The sequence below is a fragment of the Macrotis lagotis genome, chromosome 7, assembly GCF_037893015.1.
Source record: "Macrotis lagotis isolate mMagLag1 chromosome 7, bilby.v1.9.chrom.fasta, whole genome shotgun sequence".
In the NCBI taxonomy this organism is placed as follows: Eukaryota; Metazoa; Chordata; class Mammalia; order Peramelemorphia; family Peramelidae; genus Macrotis; species Macrotis lagotis.
In genome coordinates this window covers 186,394,495-186,416,028 of record NC_133664.1, presented here as the reverse complement: position 1 = coordinate 186,416,028, position 21,534 = coordinate 186,394,495, and the positions used below count along the sequence as shown (strand labels likewise).

At 35.9% G+C, this 21,534-nt stretch overlaps 1 protein-coding gene across 1 annotated transcript in view; it reads left to right on the top strand.

The window, feature by feature from the left end:
* Window positions 1-5,675: 5,675 nt before the first annotated feature.
* IRAG2 (inositol 1,4,5-triphosphate receptor associated 2) overlaps window positions 5,676-21,534 on the top strand; it is a 134,194-nt gene continuing 118,335 nt past the window's right edge. The window contains 2 exon segments of the mRNA XM_074195309.1: window positions 5,676-6,219; window positions 7,369-7,485. Coding sequence (XP_074051410.1) covers window positions 5,676-6,219; window positions 7,369-7,485 — 661 coding nt within the window.

Here is a 21,534-nt window from a genome sequence, read left to right as displayed (position 1 = left end):
TCTGTAGATTGTACACACAATCTATGATATTTGAGTTTATAAGAACAGAAATTATTTTAGTTGCAGGCCCTGGAAGAGGGGTGGTTACCACAGTGCCTGGGGCTGCGATGTCTTTGACCTTTCTGTTTTCTAAAATTAGAGAACTAGAGGGAAAACCTCCTTACCCATAAAAACTCATTTCTCACTGCTCTTTAGGGCAAATTTAGGATTTAGCAAAACCTCTGCTGCACACATCACATGGATGGTTTTGCTACCAAATAGTTTAGTGTCGCTAAGATCCACAGGTGAGACACTGATTACAAAGGGGGTTTTTGAGTGTAACTCTCATCCTGTCAGGAGGCAGATTGAAGAAACCATTGTTTCACTAGCATAGGAAGCCCCTTGCTCAAAGCAGGTCTGCACCTATTTTTTGCTACTTGTAATCTTATTTACCTGGGGCACTAAAATGATTGACCTAGGGTTCAAACAATTTGCATCATTAGAATGACTTGAACCCTACTTTTCCTTACTCCTCTATCCACTACACCACATTTCCTTTCCTGGAAGAACATGGAGATGCGAAAATTGACCCTTCTTTTTCACCCATTTCCCCATTATCATCTCTAAAAACCAGAGAATTTTGAACCACTCAGAGGAAAGTTAGCTCAGCCAGGCACTGTTAGCCCTAATTTGGCCTCACCTGCAGGCAGCGCCTGACCCCACCTCCAGGCACTATTTTCATTTTTCAGAAGATGGGCATCTGGAAAGCCCTCATAATGAAGGCATCTCAATGGTGAGTTCATCCTAAGGTAAAGAGCCTTGGACTTGTGGCTAATGTTGGCCAGGAAAGTACTCTATCTCAGGGGGTGTGTTATCTCCTCTAACTAGCGATTTTCTGGGAGTTGGAAGAAATGGGATAAAAATTCTCTGATTTTTGCATTGTCTAGGCTTCAATTTAATGGAAAACTCTAGTGATTCACTAAGGAAATTGAGAAAAGGCAGCTGTAGGGAATGAAAAGCACTTTATTAATAAGTGACAAAATCAGCATTTCATAGCAATATATTTCCACCACTAGCAATGTTCTATTTTTGCTAAAAGGGTTGTTTAAAAGAAAGAAGAGAGGGGAGAGGGGAGAGTGGAGAGTGGGAAGGCGGTGGGGGGGAGTGACTATTTTGTTTTTGTTTCAGTGGATGAAAATGAACAATGCACTGATCTCTGAGATCTTTTCCAGCTGGAAATCTTTTTGTATTATCAGATAAAACATTTTTTCTTGTTTGAGCGATTGTGTTCTTGTTTGTTGTTTAAGATGTTAGGATTGAGGCATCCCTTAAATTCTCAATATTTAATATTTGTCATAGGTTTTCCTCTGGTGTCAACCTAAATTTCTGAGAAATTCAACCTTTCCATATACTAAGATATGAATTAAGGTGAAAGTACACAAACTCTTAGACTTTAGAAGTATAGGAGTTTGATATGCCTCCATTAGGAATTTTTCCAGGAATAGATGCTTACAGTAAGGTCAAGGGAACTTAATAGTTTATGCATCAGTTCCTTTACTCTAGCAATAGCTAATTAGGTTTGCAGGAAGCAGCCTTATTAAACATTTAGTATATCTAGGGCATGTTTTTGGAAATCATTTTAATTAATTTCTGAGAACTTTCTGGTGAAGTTAGGTAGAAAGTGTGATCTTCCTATTACAAAGATGACCCTTAACAAGATTAATGGATGGAGAGTCCACCATCAAGAACAAAATAATGTCAGTAGAATGTAAGCTCTTTAAAAGCAGATAATGGTTTCATTTTTTTTCTTTATGCATAGTAGATGCTCGGTGTTTGAACTGAATTCACTGGGTAGCCAGAAAATCATCATCTGCCATTTTCTAGTTCCACAAAAGAACAGTTTTTTGGCTTTCCATCAATGAGTAAGCAACAAACATTTTTTTACTAAATGTGTCAGACATTGTGTTGTGTGCTGGAACTATAATGATTGAAATAATCTTCAGTATTGAGGAGTTTAAATTCAAACAAGGAGGACCACAAGTACATATATAAATATGTATGGAATAAAGATAAGGAGAATACATACAAATCAATACAAGATGGTTTGTCAAGGTACTAGCATATAGGGGAGAAGATTTAGAAAGACTTCATATGGAAGGCAGGAGTTGGATTATATTTTTGAAGGAAGAGAGGGATTCTGGATCAAAGATGAGGAGGAAGTAAAATAGGGAGATGGGGTGCCAAATGTGAGGAAAAAAGAGATCAATTTGTCTGAATCATGGAACACAGGACAGGGAATAATGTCTAGTGAAAAGGTTATGAGGAAGCTGTTATTACATCATCTGGTGGTTTAGGAAAAACCTCTGCTAGGAATTATCTAATAATTATATATATGTGTGCATGTGTGTGTGTATGTAATTAAGATTTTTAACTTACTTTTGAGTGACTTGTTACTTTTTACTCAAAACTTGATTTTTCTAGAACCAGAAAGTTCAACATTTTCTGAAGGAAGTGGAAGTGAAAAAAAATCATTCTGGGCAGCTTGCATGTGCTCATGTTTTTGAATACTGCCATGGGAGAAGTGAGATTGTTAGAGCAATATGAGTTTAACTAAAAGTTTCTTTGTAAAGCAAAAATGAAACCATCATGATATTATCTAAGTTGAAACTGAATTCCTATTTTTCTAAATGTGTTTTAAAACAAATCAATTTTTGAAATCTGGCTTTTGATGGATGATATTCTCATGAATTTAAAATAAAGAATGAAATATAATAACTGCTTTGGGATTAGAACCAAATTTTCAATCATACTATAATAGGAAGAGTTTGTTTCTCAAAGAGACTGGAACTAAAATTCTTTCCAGCTCAAAATCAAACTTTCTGTATGAAGAATTATCAGTTTAAATCATCCTTCTATGTACAAGAAGTCTTGTTTTTTTCTTTAAATAGAAACAGATTAATTTTTCTTATTTTTAAAAATGTTTTCTTGAATTTTTTGTTTCACAAAAATGATATTATAACAAGAACAAAAAAGAAGAAAAAATAATCAAAATTAACTAATGAATTAGTATAGTATTATACGGTCTCCATCTCTGCACAGAAAGGAGAGAGTTAGAATCACTGCTTCTGCTAGACATGGTAAACTGCTTTGAGCAATTGAGAATTCTAAAATATCTCTTTAAAAATACTTTATTTTTAAAAATCAGCATGTTTGCAAATGTTTTATGGGGGAAAAAACCTATGAGCTATTTTGAACTTAAGAGAAAATAAATCTCCTGCATGCATACAGATTTTAAAAATAAAATTTTTTAACTTGGAAATTTTAAATCTTTCAAATTAATAAGTAGGGGAGATTAATATGGATTTATTAAGTCAATTTTTGAAATATATCCTGTCTTATTTGGATCTCCTTTTGCTCCAGTTAAAGTGAAATTGATTGGAAACTTTAATTTTAACTTCTAGTATTTGATCAGAGAGATAGCTCACAGTCTAACACTATCTCAACAAGTATTGAAATTTGATAAATATCAAAAATGATGTTGACAGTAAAGGTGACAATGATTGTGTGAATGTCAATAATTTAAACAATGGGAGAGGGAAAAAAGAAATAGTAGGATAAGGCAGACTAAAATAATTGTTTATATTGGTCTCTATAATACTAGTAGTTCATGTAAATCAGAAAGGTTCTTTTCATTTTTAAGTTTTTATTTTCTGTTCATTTTATTCCATTTTATTTATTGATTTAATAGCCATTCTGTATCTCATTATCTACAACATTACTGTGGGATCAGGATGAAAGAGGCATAAAACCCATGCAATCTGTTCTCTATAGAAGAAGTGTCTAAGGCTACCTGCCAACCACAAGTCTTCAGTGCAGCCTGAACCTGATTAAATGTAATTGGAAAATGTTTGACAAAATAAATAAAAAAGCACAACAAGCACAGCTGCTACTGGTCAGCCACCATCTGCCAAATGGAAAGTTTTGTAGGTTCATTATGGGAAAAATAGCAGGTTCCTTTGAAGACTTCAGACTGGGCTGAAAACTGGATCTGAGATCCTACTCTGCTCCTGGGCCCAGAACCTCTCAGCTACTGTTTCTTTCTGAATATGTTCCTTTCTTGGTACACAGTACAAGGTCCACACCCTCCTTTCCCTTGGAACACCAGCTTGAGGCACAGGTCATTCTGCTCTAGATCTATGACCAGGAACTGGGTAGTGAAATTGCAGTTGGCACCTGTTTTCTCACCTTGCCCAAGATCAGGTGTGTGTGTGGGGGGGGCGGGGGGAGTAGAGTGGGACAGGATTAGCCTCCCAGTGTTCTCATCACTGCCTTTCCTGCCTTGGTTGCATCCTCACTATCTGCAGACCTCTCTCTATTTGATTCCCTCTCCTGATCTAGGCTGGGAAAATAACTCACTGTAATTTTTTTTATCTTGAATTTCACACTCAGGACTTGGTCTGGTGTATTTTCTAGATTTGTTTTCTTGAACTGAACTTTGAAGGAAGCTAGGGAATCTAAGAGGCAAAGTGAGAAGGGATTGAATTCCTTTGTGGGGGGAAGGGCAATCTCTATAAAATAGAGACACTAGAGTTTAAATGAAACACGTTTATCTGAGGAGCCTGAGTATGTTTCTAGATCTTCTATTATTCTTTATCATCTTACCCAAACTTGTGCACTCTTTTATAGTCTCCCAAAATGTAATTAAAAATGTAAACTTCCATATATTGTAAGCATTAAAAATATCCTAAAACAAACTCTCTTTAGCTTTATTAGGAGATAAAATAGAATAGTTTCACTTTCATTTTCATAGAATTTATTGTATGGTATGGAATTGTAGACCTTCCCCTAAATAGAGTGGTGTTATTTTTAGAAAGCTAGGATTTTAGTGAAGATCTGACTCATTGCCTCTTCTCTAGATCTCGTGTCACAGACTCACAGAATGTTAGAGGTATGGGGGACCCAAGGGACTGTCATCCCTCATCCAACCTTCACTTAAAATGAAGTCACATGAATAGGTTGGACCAGATCAGATGGTGTTACCTTTTGGGTGTGTGATGAACTCTTGGCATTCTGATGGATCTTTATTTTCAATTCTTTATTCTTTCCATTTTTCCTGTATTCTGTTATTGTCCTACAGAATTGTTCTATTATCACCCATTCTTCCAAAAGGTTCCTGTTATTGCTTTTGATAATTTGTAAAAGACATGTATAGGATACTGTCATATGCTTCCTCTTTATTTTCTGATATTTTATTTCTTTGAATTGTCTATGCATATAAATTTTTGCTAAAGGCTCAAATGCCATGTGTAATAAGACAGATGCTAGAAAAACCTTTAACATCTATACTTCCATATCTATCAGTTGATAAATATCTTTGGAAAATTATTTGCTCTATTTCTTTATAAGAGATAGAGCCTAGCATATTGTCTTTTTATCATTCCTAACCTTACTATGAAAAGAATTACATCCTGATATTAGCTGTTTAAACCTAGAAATATAAGAATAATAGATAGAAATTGAACTAAATAAAAAAGCATTCTGGAAACTCTAACAACATTGTTACTATGTTTTCAGATTTTATTTAAGGCTCTATCATGTATTACTAAATTGATTCCAAGACAATGCCAACATATTGAAATTGTATTTACTTTTACCTGCCTTTCAGAAATGTTAGACACAGAAGGAAAAAGTAATCAATGGCTTCCGAAAGATGGACAAAAAATAGGCGACACAACCCAGTGGAAAGCATTTGTAAGAAGATCAAGAAGAGGGACCAGTCTTCACATCCTACAATTCAGATGGTCAGATTTCATTCTAGAAATTTTGATTGTACTTACCCTAATACGGCAGAAATTTTCGAAGAAGCACTAAATAAGAAGACTATTGGACACTCTTGTGAACCAGAAGCTCACTTCTTAAATCTTGAGAAAAGTGATGTTTATGATCTCCAGTCTTTGTCTTCTACCACTGAGTACACCTCTCATCTCAGCTCTTCAGAAAAGGCAACACATTCTTTCATTCTCCAAAGTCCTGAAGAAACCTTCAAACCAGCAACCCCAATACTGAATTATAAGTCTTTCATGTCCGTGGTGAGAAAGAGAGAGCTAACTTCTAGCAATGATTTTAAAGACTTTCCTTGTGGAAATGATCTTATCACTTCAACCCCTGATTTTCATTATGTTTCTGATCAAAACCTTGATCTTTCTTCGGTATCAAGAAGGTTATCAATGAATGAAAGAGGTAAAAATTCTTTGAAATGTTTACTCTTTTCAGGCAGCTAGGTGGCACAGTGGATAGAGCATCAACCCTGGAGTTGGGAGGACCTGAGTGCCAATCCACCTCAAATATTTGATACTTACTAGTGACCTTGGGCAAGACTTAACCCCCCCATTGCCCCATGGGGGGGGGGGGGCGGGAGAGAGAGAGAGAGAGAGAGAGAGAGAGAGAGAGAGAGAGAGAGAGAGAGATTGAGATTTTTACTCCTTCAAATAAAGCATTCAACTTATTTGATTAGAAAATTTTTGAGGAAGAAAAATATACAATAAAAGTTGGGTAGGGGAAGGAGACCCTTCATATTTGCTTTTCATTTTTAATGTTTATATCTTTTTTAATCTATAATTAAAAAAATCTTACCTAAAGAACTTAAAATCTATATCACAGCCTCCCTAGGGATAGGGACCATGACTTAACTTTTCTCGTACCTATTCCAGTGCTTAATAAATGATAGCTACTAAAATATTTAAAATTTTCTACAATGTACTTGAAGAAGCATCATAGGATTAAGAGATTAAATAGACAGAGAGTTGGCCAAAGTCAGAAAGACATTTTCAAATCCTGCTTCTGACACAGATGATTGCATGATTAGGCAAATCATTTAACTTCTCAATGGAATAAGCAACAGTCTAAGCTATAAGTTGCAGAGAGCATGTCTACTAAATCATAGACTATGTTATAAAATGCATTTGAAGGAACTGAAGATATTTTAACCTAGAGGAGAGAAGACATGGGGAAAAAAAGAGAAACACTAGATTTCAGTCTTCAAGTCTTTGAAGGGTTATCATGTATGAGAAGGAGTTAGACTAGTTTTACTTGATGGAGAATATAGAATTAGGACAATAGGTTGAAGTCTCTGAGAAACACAATCTAGAAATTTCTTCCCAGTAACTTGAACTCTTTCACAGTAGAATGGGGATGATTCTGGTGGTAATAGATTTGTCCGTCACTGAGGGTCTTCAAGTAGAGATCTGAAAACCTGCTTCTTGATCTTGGATAATGGAAGTTTTTCTTTAAGTATGAGTTGCACCTGATGTCCTTGGACAACCAATCTAGACCTGGAATTCTGTGCTTCTGAGAGAAAAGCGACTGAAATCATTATTTTTTAATCAATAGGACCAGAATGGAACCTAGGATCAGATGTTGATAAAGGAAATATGATCCAAAATATTAGCCAGATGTGTGAAGAACCACTAACAAGTATTTTCTATGATTGTGATAAAAAACATAGAGGTATGTTTAATTGTTTTCTACTGTTATGTATAATAGTACACATTAAGTCTGGAGTACTTAGTTTTGGTCTTATTCAGGCTGATCTAGATACCAACAATCTAATAGCTCAAAGGAAATTTATTTATTTAAACATAGTAAGGAAAGAGTATTTAATAGGGATTATAGCATTGATTCTGTTGGGTTCAGTTTTTCTATCTCCATGTTGTTCACACAGATCTATCCTCCTCTGAGGGAGGAGTTCTTGACTCTTCATGTGCTTCTTATACTTTGCTCAGCTTGGGTTTGCTCAGGGGTCTTTGGAATTCCCTCAGTCATCCATCAATGGGAGTCACAGCTACTGTTCACAGGTATATAAATATATATATATATATATATATATAGTATATATATATATATATATATACTATTTCTCCTTTTGTGCTGATTCAGCAAAATTTCCTCACTCTTCCCCCCCTGTAAATCAAGTGTGCATTTGGCACATTTGTCCGTATCTACAATTCCAGAAAGATCTCAAGGTTCCTAGAAAGTATCCAGGAGTATTCTTTCAAATGCCTCCCTCAGTGCCTTAATCCAAAGAATCCCATACAAGTTCAGGCAGCAACATTTCCAGTAATTTGCCAAAGTCAAAATGAAAGAATTAATATCAAAAGAATAGAATATATCTCTGAGCAGAAACAGTTTGTTGCTTACTTGGAAGGAAAACTGAGCCAACACACAGTTGGCAACAGTGGAGTAGAAAAAGAGTGCACAGCTTTCAGAAATCTGGTGTAACAGCACTGCATTTGCTCATCTGGGTCAGAATACTCAGACTGGTTTGATGAAAATGATGGGGAAATACAGGTTTACCAACAGGATAATTCATCCATTTCTATAAAGGAAACATTTAATTCCATCTAAGCAAAGGACAGAGAGATACAGGACCTTTGGCTCAGTAAGAAGGCATATAAAATTCAATTTTATGCAGAGACTAACAAACCAAAATGCATTTATGATGCCCTAAAAAGCCATTTATGGGCCAAAGATATATGGTGCATCTTAACTACTTAGTGCTGATGGATCCACATTGATTAATGATAGGCACATGATCCTAGAGAGATGTGTTAAACACTTCCATGTTGTTCTTAAACAGACTATATAAATCAATGTAGAAGTCATTGACCCTTTAACTCAAGATGAAGCCAATCAGTCCCTAGCTGAAGTTCCAACTGAAGAAGAGGTTTTGAATGTCATTAGGCTCCTTTCAGATGGAAAAGCACCTGGTGCTGTTTCTATTCCATCTGAGACCTATAAGGTGGGAGGTCCATTGCTCAAACCAAAAGCTGACTGAAATTTTCCAGGTTATATGGCAGGAAGATGTTTCAGTAACAAACTATGAAAGGTCAGACTTAAGAGAAGTATAGAGAGAATTCAAGGGTGCCTCCATTATCCATCTCTATAAAGGTAAAGGCAATAGATTGTCCTGTGACAATCAGAAGTGAATTTCTCTTTTAATCATTGCTGATAAGATTCTTGCCAGAGTCCTTCTCAATAGGCTGATCCTTCACCTCGAAGTTGGTCATCTCCCTGAGAGCTAGTGTGGTTTCAGAAAGGGTAGAGGAACAGTTGATATGGAGTGTGCTGCCCAATAGATCAGGAAAAATGCCAAGAACAGAAGAAAGGTCTGTATACAACATTTGTAAATCTGATCAAGGTCTTTGATACCATCAGTCATGAGGGCTTATGGAAAATTATGTCCAAATTTGGTTGCCCAGAGAAGTTCATCAGTATTGTACATCAGTTTCCTATCAGCATGCATGCCTGGGTTCTGGATAGTAGATGATGCTCTCGAGATTCTCCAGTCACCAATGGAGTAAAACAGGGATATACCCTTGCTCCCAAACTTTTTAAAGCATGATGTTTTTAGCCTCATTATCAAATGCCTTCTTTGAGGAGAAATATGGCCTTAAGATCAGCTATCATAATGATGGCAAATTCTTCAACTTGAAAAGCCAAGACCAAAGTGGAGAGAGTGTTGGTGCATGATCTGTTTGCATATGACTGTGTGCTCAATGCAGCCTCTGAAGCTGAGATCGATTCTCTACCACTTGGGCTAATTTTGGTCTAACAATTAACACCAAGAAAACACAGGTGCTCCATCAGCCAACACCACACCATCCATATGTGAAACCACTGATTACAGCAAATGGAGAAATTTTAAGTACTGTGGACAAGGTCACTTACCTTGGCAGTGTCCTTTCCAATGAGGTTAATACATGAATTGCCATAGCTGGTTTAGTATTTGGGAGGTTCTGAAAGAAAGTGTGGGAGAGAAGAGGTATTAGACTGACTACAATACTGAAGGTCTACAGAGCTGTTGTGTTAACCTCATTGCTATATGCCTGTGAAACCTGGACAGTGTATCAATGCCACATCAGGAAACTGAATCACTTCCATTTAAATTGTCTTATGAAGATTCTGAAAATCATCTGGCAGGAGAAGATGCCAGACACTGAGGTCCTTTCTTGAGGTAAATTGCCTAACATTCCAACATTATTACAGAGAGTGCAACTACAATGGGCTGGACACATCGTTAGATTGCCAGAAATGTGCTTGCCAAAAGGACCATTTTATAGAGAACTCACACAGAGCAAGTGCTCACACAGAGGTCAGAAGAAGTGATACCTAGACACTCTGGAGCTTTCATTGAAGAACTTTAGAATTGATTATAAAACCTGGGAGATACTGGCACAGGACCACCCAACATGGTGTGCCCTCATCAGTGAGGGTGCTGCTCTCTATAAGGGAAGCAGAATGGAAGTGGCTCAAAGAAAATGTGACCTACTCAAGTTTAGAGTACCTACCTCAGCTGTTCTCATGGACTATTTGTGTTCGACCTGTGGTAGAGCATTCCGAGCTTATATTGATCTAATTGGCTATAGATACATTGTAGTTTGTCTCAAGCATAGTGATGTCATTTTGGTTTTCTTCAATAATGAAGGACAAGAACCAATCAACCAACCAATTTCCCAAATACTATATAGAAAGATCCATTCAGCACTTTTTCAGCACAGTTCTTAGAAACAGTAATTAGGAAAAACTAGACCTACTATAGTTAATAGGTTTATAAATTACTATTATCCTCCCCTTTAAAAATTGTGTAAATTCAGTAAATGATTTTAGGATTTACTAACATCAGGATAAGGTTCTTAAATGCACATATGTCTTGGGTTGATAAATGTCCACAGTTCACTCTATTATCTCCCCAGGGTCAATGATAGACTTGTTTCAGTAAAGAACCAGTGTTATAACAGAGGCTCTAGGTCATAGGGTTTCTAAACTGAGATCTTCATTTATCCCAGCCAGGACTTTTTCCATATCAGAACTGTCCAACATAGAGTTCAGGAGACATATGAAGCTCAGAATATTCTTAGGTATGATCAGAAGCAGATTAAAATATAATTAGGAAATGGCTTACATTATAAACAAAGAATATTTCATTTCAAAATTAAATCAATATGCAACCTGCATCAGTGCCCCCCATTTTTAATTGAGTTGGATGCCATAGTTCTACATGATCCTTCCTTAATTTAATGAGGATGTTGTGATCCAATGTTTCAACTATTATCAGATTTCAGGCTTTATATAGGTAGGTCCAGTAATTAGTCTCAGAATTAGAGACACTCATAGTCTATCTGACTACTGTTTTAAAAAAAAAAACAACTTTCTTAGCTATAGCATGAAAAATTTATTCAGCAAGGAAATGACATCAATTCAGTTAAACAAAGTTTTCTGTTTTGGATTGGTCATATTAGCATATTAACCAGAAGCACATCAAGTCGTATAGAGAGGTTCCTGATTCCTTCTGTACTAGATTTTGTATGTAGGATACCAAGAAACTACAGCATGTTCTGAGCTAATTAAGTCTCTTTTTTTGTTGAATGAAGGACTTTCAAATATATTTTATTCCCCCCATTACATAGTAAAACAATTTTTAAACATTTCTTAACATTTTCGAGTTTCAAATTCTATGCTTCCCTTCTCCTCTTCCCTCATCTCTCCCTTCTCCCTGAGATGATAAGCAATCAGTTATAAATTATACATGTGCAGTAATGTAAAACATGTTCATATTAGTCATTTTGTACAAGATGTGAATAAAAGAAAAAATAAAAAACTGAAAAATAGCATACTTCAGACTATATTCAAACATCACTTCTTTCTTTGGAAATAGATAATATGCTTCATCACGAGTCCTTTGGCATTGTTCTGAATCATTGTATTGCTGAAAATAGCAAAGTCATTCACAGTTCATCATACAATATTGCTATTACTAAAAAAAAAAAAGCATTCTCCTAGTTCTGCTGACTTCACTTTACATCAATTCATGTAAGTCTTTCCAGGTTTTTCTGAAAGTATCTTGCTTATCATTTCTTATAGTACAAAAATATTCCATCACATTCATATACCACAACTTGTTTAGCCATTCACCAACTGATAGGCATAGTTTCTATTTCCAGTTAAGTCTTGATAATGTTTCACTACTTTTCCAGAGAAAAACTAGCCTAACCTGAAGGTGTCAGAAAACAGTGTATATTTCTGTTATCTCACTAAGCCTCTCCCATATTTGACATAAAATCATTTTTGTAGACCTAAGGTTAGTGATTTACATTCAGCCTTATTAACTTTCAACTTATTCTATTTGGCCCACAGTTATAGCCAAGTAAGAATTTTTGGATCCTGATTCTATTATCTTGTGTCTTAACTATCTCCCCACCCACTTATTTTATGTCATTTGCAGATTTGCTAAACATGTGATTAATGTCTTCATCCAAATCATTGCGAAATATATTAAAGAGCACAGGATCAGAACAGATCCCTGGGGTATTCTACTTCCATATTGACAGAAGGCTATCAATGACTGTTCTTTACATCCAAGCCATTCAACAAGCCAATTCCACCTAACTATACTACTGTCTAGAACATCCATATATTTTCACTTATCTATCAGTCTTGAGAAACTTTGCTCACTGAAATCTAGATAAATTATAATTTGGATATTCTCTCCAAAAAAAAAAAAATAAGTTTCTCAACCTATTCCTATTTATTCATCAAGATGAGTCTTATCTGAGGGGCAGCTAGGTGGTGTAGTGGATAAAGCACCGGCCCTGGAGTCAGGAGTACCTGGGTTCAAATCCCATCTCAGACACTTAATAATTACCTAGCTGTGTGGCCTTGGGTAAGCCACTTAACCCTATTTGCCTTGAAAAAACCTTAAAAAAAAAGATGAGTCTTATCTGTATCACCTCATAAGTTTCTTACCATGTTAGGTGAGAGAGACAAAAGGAAGATCAAAAATCTTTCTCACAAATTTTTTTCTATTATAAAGATGCCAATAAGCAACAAGAGCTATCTTCTAATTATCTCTTATTTAAACTTTGTGATCTACTATTCTCTTTTGATGACATCTTTTTCAAATCTTCTCTTACATAATTCCTAATTTTAAATATGTAGCCTGCTCACATTTACCAAGTGTTTTTCCATTGTCCTCTAAGAAATCACCTATGTTACTTTAGACTGTGTTGTTCCATGGTTTGCAGTCAAGCTAGATCATTAGAAGCGTATTAAGGTTTTTAAAATAATATTCCACTGAGAACTTTTCCATTTTGCAAAGGCAATGAAACCCACTTTTTAAAAAGTTTTTTTTATGTTTTCATCCATTTGTACATGCATATTTCCAAGTGACAAAATTTCCTTCCACCCTTCCTTCCCATCCCCCTCCCCTCAGTAAGGAAACAATCTGGTTAGCATTTTACATTCATATTTTGTTAAACATATTTACAAATTAGTAAATTTTAGCATGAGGAATTAGGATTAAGGGAAAGATACATGAGATAATTTTTATAGAGTGTTCACCAGATTCAGTAGGGGTATTTTTTTTCAGTGTTATGTTTTTCTTCCTCTGGTTGGGGATAATATAAACCATTACCAGTCTGTTCATCTAATAATGTTTTTGATGTGTACATTGTTCTCTTGGCTCTACTCCCTTTGCTCAGCATCAGATCCCATAAGTCATTCCATTCCATGCTTCTTTAGAGTCCACCATTTATGTCTTCTTATAGAACAATAATATTCCATAGTATTCATGTACTTGTTTAGCCATTCCCCAATTTGATGGGCATCCCCTCAGTTTCCAATTCTTTGCCACTACAAAAAGAACTGCCATGAATATTTTAGAACCTGTAGGACTTTTCCAATTTTTTACAATTTCTTCTGCATATAGTCCTAGAATTGCAATTGCTGGGCCAAAGGGTATGAACAGTTTTATTGCTTTTTGGGCATAGTTTTGTATTGCTCTCCAGAAAGGTTGGATCCATTCACAACTCCACCAGCAATGCATCAATGTCCCAATCTTCCTACAACCTCTCCAGCATTGATCATTTTCCCTTTTTTCTCATCTGGGCTAATCTAATAGGTATGAGATGATACCTCATTGTTGTTTTAATTTGCATTTCTCTAATCAATAGTGATTTGGAGCATTTTTTCATATGATTATATATAGCTTTAGTTTCTTCATTTGAAAATGTCTATTCTTATCCTTTGACCATTTATCAATTGGGGAATGACTTGTGAACTTATAAATTCGATGCAATTCTCTATATATTTTAGAAATGAGACCTTTATCAGAACTCCTGGTTGTAAAGATTGTTTTCCAGTTTTCTGCTTTTCTTCTAATTTTGGCAGCATTGATATTATTAGTGCAAAAACTTTTTTAATTTAATAATCATTTGTTTTGCAGTTTATAATGTGCTCTAATTCTTGTTTGGTCATAAATTTATCCCTTTTTGATAGATTAGATAGAGTATTTTTTGGTCTATTAATTTATCTATGGTATCACTCTTTATGCCTAAATCCTGTACCCATTTTGACCTTATTTTGGTATATGGTGTGGGATGTGGATCTGTGCCTAATTTTTGTCATACTATTTTCCAGTTTTCCCAATATTTTTTGTCAAATAATGAGTTCTTATCCTAGAGGCTGATGTCTTTGGGTTTCTCAAATAATAGATTGCTGTAGTCATTTAATGCAGTTTCTTTTGAACCTATTCTGATCCACTGATCCATTACTCTATTTCTTAACCAGTACCAGGCAGTTTTGATGATTGCTGCTTTATAGTATAGTTTTAGATTTGGTAGAGCTTGGCCACCTTCCTTTACATTTTTTTCATCAGTTCCCTTATTATTCTTGCCTTTTGTTGCTCCAGACAAATTTTGTTACTGTTTTTTCCTAGCTTGGTAAAGTAGTCATTTAGTAGTTTAATTGGTATGGTACTGAACAAGTAATTTAATTTGAGAAGAATTGTCATTTTTATTATTTTAGCTCAACCTAACCATGAGCATTTGACATTTTTCCAGTTATTTAGATCTGACTTCATTTAGGTGAGAAGAACATTATAATTGTGCTCATACAGTTTCTGGATTTGTCTTGGGAGATAAAATCCCAAGTATTTAATTCTGTCTACAGTTATTTCAAATGGAATTTCTTTTACTATCTCTTGTTCTTGGAATTTGTTTAGATAGATAGATAGATGGATAGATAGATAGATATAGATAGATATAGACAGATAGATACTGATGATTTATGTGGGTTTATTTTATATCCTGCTACTTTGCTGAATTTATTGTTTCAAGGAGTTTTTTAGATGATTTTCTCAGGTTCTCTAGGTATACCGTCATATCATCTGCAAAGAATGAAAGTTTTGCTTTCTCACTGCCAATTCTGATTCCTTCAATTTCTTTTCCTTCTCATTGCTACTGCTAGCATTTCCAATACTATATTGAGTAATAATGGTGTTAATTGGCATCCTTGTTTCATCCCTAATCTTATTGGAAATGTTCTGAATTTATTCCCATTAAATATAATATTTGTTGATGGTTTTAGGTAGATAACTATTATTTTAAGGAAAACTCCATTTATTCTTAAACTTTCTAGTGCTTTTAATAGGAATGGATGTTGTATTTTATCAAAGACCTTTTCAGCATCTATTGAGATAATCATGATTTCTATTGGTTTTGCTATTGATATGTTTAATTATGTTAAATGTTCTCCTAATGTTGAATCATCCCTGCCTAGCTGGTATAAATCCAACCTGATCATGGTGTATTATCCTGGTAATAATTTACTACTGTAGTCTTATTGCTAAAATTTTATTTAAGATATTTAAGATTTTTTCATCAATATTTATTAGGGAGATTGGTCTATAAATTTGTTTGCCTGGTTTGGTTCTTACTGGTTTAGGTAACAGCACCATGTTGGTATCATAAAAGGAGTTTTGCAGAACTCCTTCCTGTCCTATTTTTTAAAATTGTTTGCATAGAATAGGTATTAACTGTTCCTTAAATGTTTGGTAGAATTCACTTGTAAATCCATCTGGAGCTGGAAACTTTTTCTTTTTTTTTTATATTTTTCTTTTTTTTTTTTAAAGGTTTTTGGAAGGCAAATGGGGTTAAGTGGCTTGCCCAAGGCCACAAAGCTAGGTAATTATTAAGTGTCTGAGATGGGATTTGAACCCAGGTACTCCTGACTCCAAGGCCAGTGCTTTATCCACTACACCACTTAGCCGCCCCTGGAGACTTTTTCTTAGAGAGTTTTTTGTTGGTTTCCTCTATTTCTTTTTCTAAAATGGGGTTAAATAACATTTCCTCTTCTGTTAATCTGGGCAGCTTGTATTTTTGTAAATATTTGTCCATTTCATTCAAGTTGTTCAAGTTATTGGAATATAGTTTGGTAAAGTAGCTCTGAATTATCTCTTTAATTTCCTCCTCATTGGTGGTTAATTCACCCTTTTCATTTTTGATATGGTAATTGGGTTATCTTTCTTTTTTAAAATCAGATTAACCAGAGGTTTTCTATTTTATTAGCTTTTTCATAAAACCAACTCAATTTTATTTATGAGATCAATAGTTTTCTTGCTTTCCATTTTATCAATCTCTCCCTTGATTTTCAGAATTTCTAATTTGTTATTTAATTGGGGTTATTTAATTTGTTCTTTTTCTAGCTTTTTTAGTTGCATATTCAATTCATTGATCTCCTCTTTCTCTATTTTATTCATATAGGCATTTAGAGATAGAAAGTTTTCTCTCAAAACTGCCTTTGCTGCATCCCATAAATTTTGGTATGATGTCTCATTAGTATCATTTTCTTGGATATAATTATTGATTATTTCTATTTTTGCTGTTTGATCCATCCATTATTTAGGATAAAGTTGTTTAATTTCCAATTAGTTCTTGGTTTATCTTTCCTTGACCCTTTATTTCATGTAATTTTTATTGCATCATGATCTGAGAAGTGTGTATTTATTATTTCTGCCTTTCTGCATTTGATTTTAAGGGTTTTGTGCTCTAATACATGGTCAGTTTTGGTAAAGGTGCCATGTAATGCTGAGGGAAAAGGTATATTCTTTCTATCTAGATTAAGTTTTCTCCAGAGGTCTATCATATTTGAGTTTTCTAAAATTTCATTTACCTTCTTAAATTCCTTCTTGTTTATTTTGTTGTTAGATTTATCTAGTTCTGAGAGAGGGAGGTTGAGGTCTCCCATTATTGAAGTTTTGCTGTCTATTTCTCCTTGTAATTCACTCAGTTTTTCCTCTAGGAATCTGGATGCCACACCACTAGGAGAAAATATGTGTAGTAATAATATAGCTTCATTTCTGATGGTGCCTTTTAAGAAGATATAGTTTCCTCCCTTATCCCTTCGATAAAATTGATTTTTGTTTTTACTTTGTCTGTGATTAGGATTGCTAACCAATTTTTTTTTACTTCCACTGAAGGATAATATATTTTGCTCCAACCTTTACCTTTACCCACTGTGTATCTGTCTGATTCAAATATGTTTCTTGTAAATAACATATTGTAGGATTCTGGTTTTTAAACCTATTCTTCTATCTGCTTCTGTTTTATGGGACAATTCATCCTATTCACATTTATAGTTAATAATTCTATATTTTCTCCTTCATGTTATCTTTCTCCATTTATATTTGTCTCTTATTTTTCCTTATTCCTCCTCATCAAAATTTTACTACCTTTCCCCTTTGATTTTTCTTTTAGAAATTTAACTTTCAATTTATTTATTTTTTTTGGTTTTTGCAAGGTAAAGGGGGTTAAGTGGCTTGCCCAAGGCCACACAGCTAGGTAATTATTAAGTGTCTGAGACCTAATTTGAACCCAGGTACTCCTGACTCCAGGGCCAGTGCTTTATCTACTATGCCACCTAGCCACCCACTAGTTTATTTTCACTTATACCTTCCCTTCCCTTTTATCAGTCCCTTCCTCTTTTATATTTCCCATTCCCTATCCTCCCCTTCCCTGTAGATTAAGTTAGATTTTTCAACCCAAATGGGAATGTATCTTATTCCCTCACTGGACTAAATCTATTGAATAGAATTTACTCAGCATTCACATTCTCCTTTCTTTCCCTCTAAAATTATAAATCTTTGTGCCTCTTCCCTTGGTGCTCTAATATTAGGCATCATCAATCACAGTTTGATTATTTGATTGCTTGATAAGCTTCTATTGTTATATATCAAGATATCACAGGCTGTTTACTGGATTGCTTGATAAGCAGCATTACCTCAAATTATATCAAACTATAATTATAATCATTTTTACCTTACCCCCTTTTCAAGTATCTTTCCAGTACACACAGTCCTCCTAACTAGCCAAAGTATCATCCAATGTCATAACATTTTTTGAACTATTTATGCCCCCCTCCCCCCAGGCCTGTTTTCTTTCATACTTTACCCCCTCCTCCCCACCCAGAGTACTTAATCTCTTGTTAAGTGAAGCACTGGATGGTGATCTAATTAACTGTAAGAATCCTGAAGATCTCTAAGTACTGGGAGGCTCTGGAGGTCTCACTGAGAACTTTACCAATGATTGTAAGTAACAGGCACTGTCTCAGGTCCTCACAGTTTATGATGCTCAAAGATCTCTAAGCATTGGAAGGCTCTGGAAGTCTCACCTTAGAAGATTACAAATGATTGTAAATAACAGAGACATTGTCTCAGGTCTCACAGTTTATGATGCTCTCATTAGACAAGGTGCTTAGCATCTTGTGATTAAAATGAGTCAAAGTATAATGAGACACAAATTAAAGTTAACATCCCTGTTTTTTCTTCAGGGCTTTTTGTCTCAAACATAGTGATGTGATCTTGGATTTCTTCATTTGAGAGACAAGACCAAATTATACTCATATCCTTTAGGTTCATTCCCTTCAACTATATTCTACCCTATAATTTTCCTTAAATAAGTGACTAACATTTGTCTAAAACAGTTTTGTTTTTTTCGGTCCCCTTTTTCATTTACCTTTTTTTATGTAATTCTTTGGTCATGTATTTGGCGATTGAATTCTGTTCAGTTCTGGTTTTTGTATGAGGAAATTCTGGAAGTCCTGTAATTCATTGAACATCCAATATTTTCTGGGTTGTAATCCCAGGTCCTTAGCTCTCCAAAATAATGTTATTCCAGTTCTTCTTCAGTGTTGAGGCTGATAGGTCCTGTGTTAGTCTGATTGTGTTCCCTTTGTATTTGAATTGTTTTCTTTTTGCTGCTTACAATATTCTCTTTTTTATTTGAGGGCTCTGGAATTTGGCTATTACAGCCCTTGGAGTTTTCATTCAGGGGTCTCTTTCCTAGAGGGGTTCTGTGGATTCTTTCAATTGTTATATTGTTATCTTGTTCTAGTAAATTGGGTCAATTTTCCCCTTATAATTCTCCTGCATGATGTTTTCTAGGTACTTGTGTTGGTCCAGGCTTTCTAGTAGTCCAGTAGTTCATAGATTATCTCTTCTGGATCTGTTTTCCAGGTCATTCATTTTCCCTAGAAGGTACTTTACATTTTCTTCAGTTTTTTCAGTCTTTTTATTTTGTTTGATGGAATCTTGTAGTCTTATAGAGTCATTAGTTTCTAACTGTTCAAATCTAATTCTTTTTTTATTTTTATTTTAATAGTAGGGGTGGCTGGGTGGCGGACAGAGCACTGGCCCTTGAGCCAGGAGCACCTGGGTCCAAATCCGGCCTCAGACACCCAACAATCACCCTGCTATGCAGCCCCAAGCAGGCCACCCAGCCCCAATTGCCCTGTACCCCCCCCCCAAAAAATAATAATAATAATAAAAATGTGCTTCAGTCCATGTTCCAACACCAACAACTGTGTTGCGGGTGGATCACATTCTTTATGATAAATCCATCACAAAAGTTACTTCCATATTTTTCCACCATTGTCATTGCTGATCACAACTCCCTTCTTTCATATTTCTCCACTACCATGTACTGTATTTTCTCTCTCCTTTTACTCTGATTCTGCTGTAGGGTAGCTGAGTGGCACAGCAGATAGATCCCCAGCTCTGGGGCCAAGAGGCCCCGAGCCCCCATTACCACCCCTTAGGCCCAGCATCCACCTGGCCCTATGGTCCTGGACAGGCCATCCAATCCCAGCCCCTTGCAAGAAGTAAAAAAGAAAATATGTTATATCTGACCACTCTCCCTCCATGGTCCATCCTCTCCTCCATCATTTATATCCCCACTCCTTCCCCCTGTCCCCCCCCTCTCCTTCTTACACCAGATGTCTATACCCCAATGAGTATATATGCTGTTTCCTCTCCTAGCCACCTCTGATGAGAGCAAAGATTCCCTCATTCCCCCTTGCCTTCCCCCCTTCAATATCATTGCAATAGCTCATTGTAATAAAGAAAAATCTTATTATATGAAATATCTTGGCCTATTTCCCCTCTCCTTTTTCTTTCTCTCATTACATTTCCCTTTTTTCTTTTTTATCAGTTTTTTTTAAATTTTATCCATTTAAGGCAATGGGTTAAATGACTTGCCAAGGTCACATAGCTAGGCAATTATTAAGTGTCTGAGGTCACTTTTGAACTCAGGTCCTCCTGACTCCAGAGCCAGTACTCTATCCACTAGCCACCAGCCACCTAGCTGCCTCAGGAGTCAGGTTTTTTTTATTTAATATTTATTCTCATTTTGTACAAATAATGTTTTTTACAAATAAAATATTCTTGTTTAAGAGTAAATGAAACACCCCCTCCCCCATAAATATAGACTTGCTTGAGCGATAAAGGGGTGAGAAAAAAATTAAAATTAAAAAAAATAATAGTAATAATTGTAGGTATGACCAGGTGGCACAATGGATGGAGCACCAGCCCTGGAGCCATGAGCACCCAGGCCCACATCCAGCCCCGTACACCCAACAATCACCCAGCCATGTGACATGCAAGCTACCCAAATCCCACTGCCCTGCAAAAACCAAAAGAAAAAATAAAAAAAAGACCCAAAATAAAATAAAATAGTAATAATAGTAGGGGTGGCTGGGTGGCAGACAGAGCATTGGCCCTTGATCCAGGAGCACCCGGGTCCAAATCTGGCCTCAGACACCCAATGATGACCCTGCTATGTGGCCCCAGGCAGGCCACCCAGCCCCATTTGCCCTGCACCACCCCCAAAATAATAATAATAAAAAATGTGCTTGAGTCTTTGGTCCAACACCAACAACTCTGTCATGGGAGGATCACATTCTTTATGATAAGTCCATGGCAAAAGTTACTTCCATATTTTTCCACCATTGCCATTGCTGATCATAACTCCCCCCTTTCATATTTCTCCACTACCTTGTACTATATTTTCTCTCTCCTTTCACTCTGACTCTGCTGTAGGGTAGCTGAATGGCACAGCAGACAGATCCCCGGCTTTGGAGCCAAGAGGCCCTGAGCCCCCATACCACCCCTTAGGCCCAGAATCCACCTGGCCCTATGGTTCGGGACAGGCCATCCAATCCCAGCCCCTTGCAAGAAGTAAAAAAGAAAATGTGTTATATCTAACCACTCTTCCCTCCAGGGTCCATCCTCTCCTCCATCACTCACATCCCCCCCTTCTCCCTGTCTCCCCACTCCTTCTTACTCCAGATGCCTATACCCCATTGAGTATATATGCTGTTTCCTCTCCTAGCCACCTCTGATGACAGTGAAGATTCCCTCATTCCCCCTTGCCTTCGCCCCTTCCATAT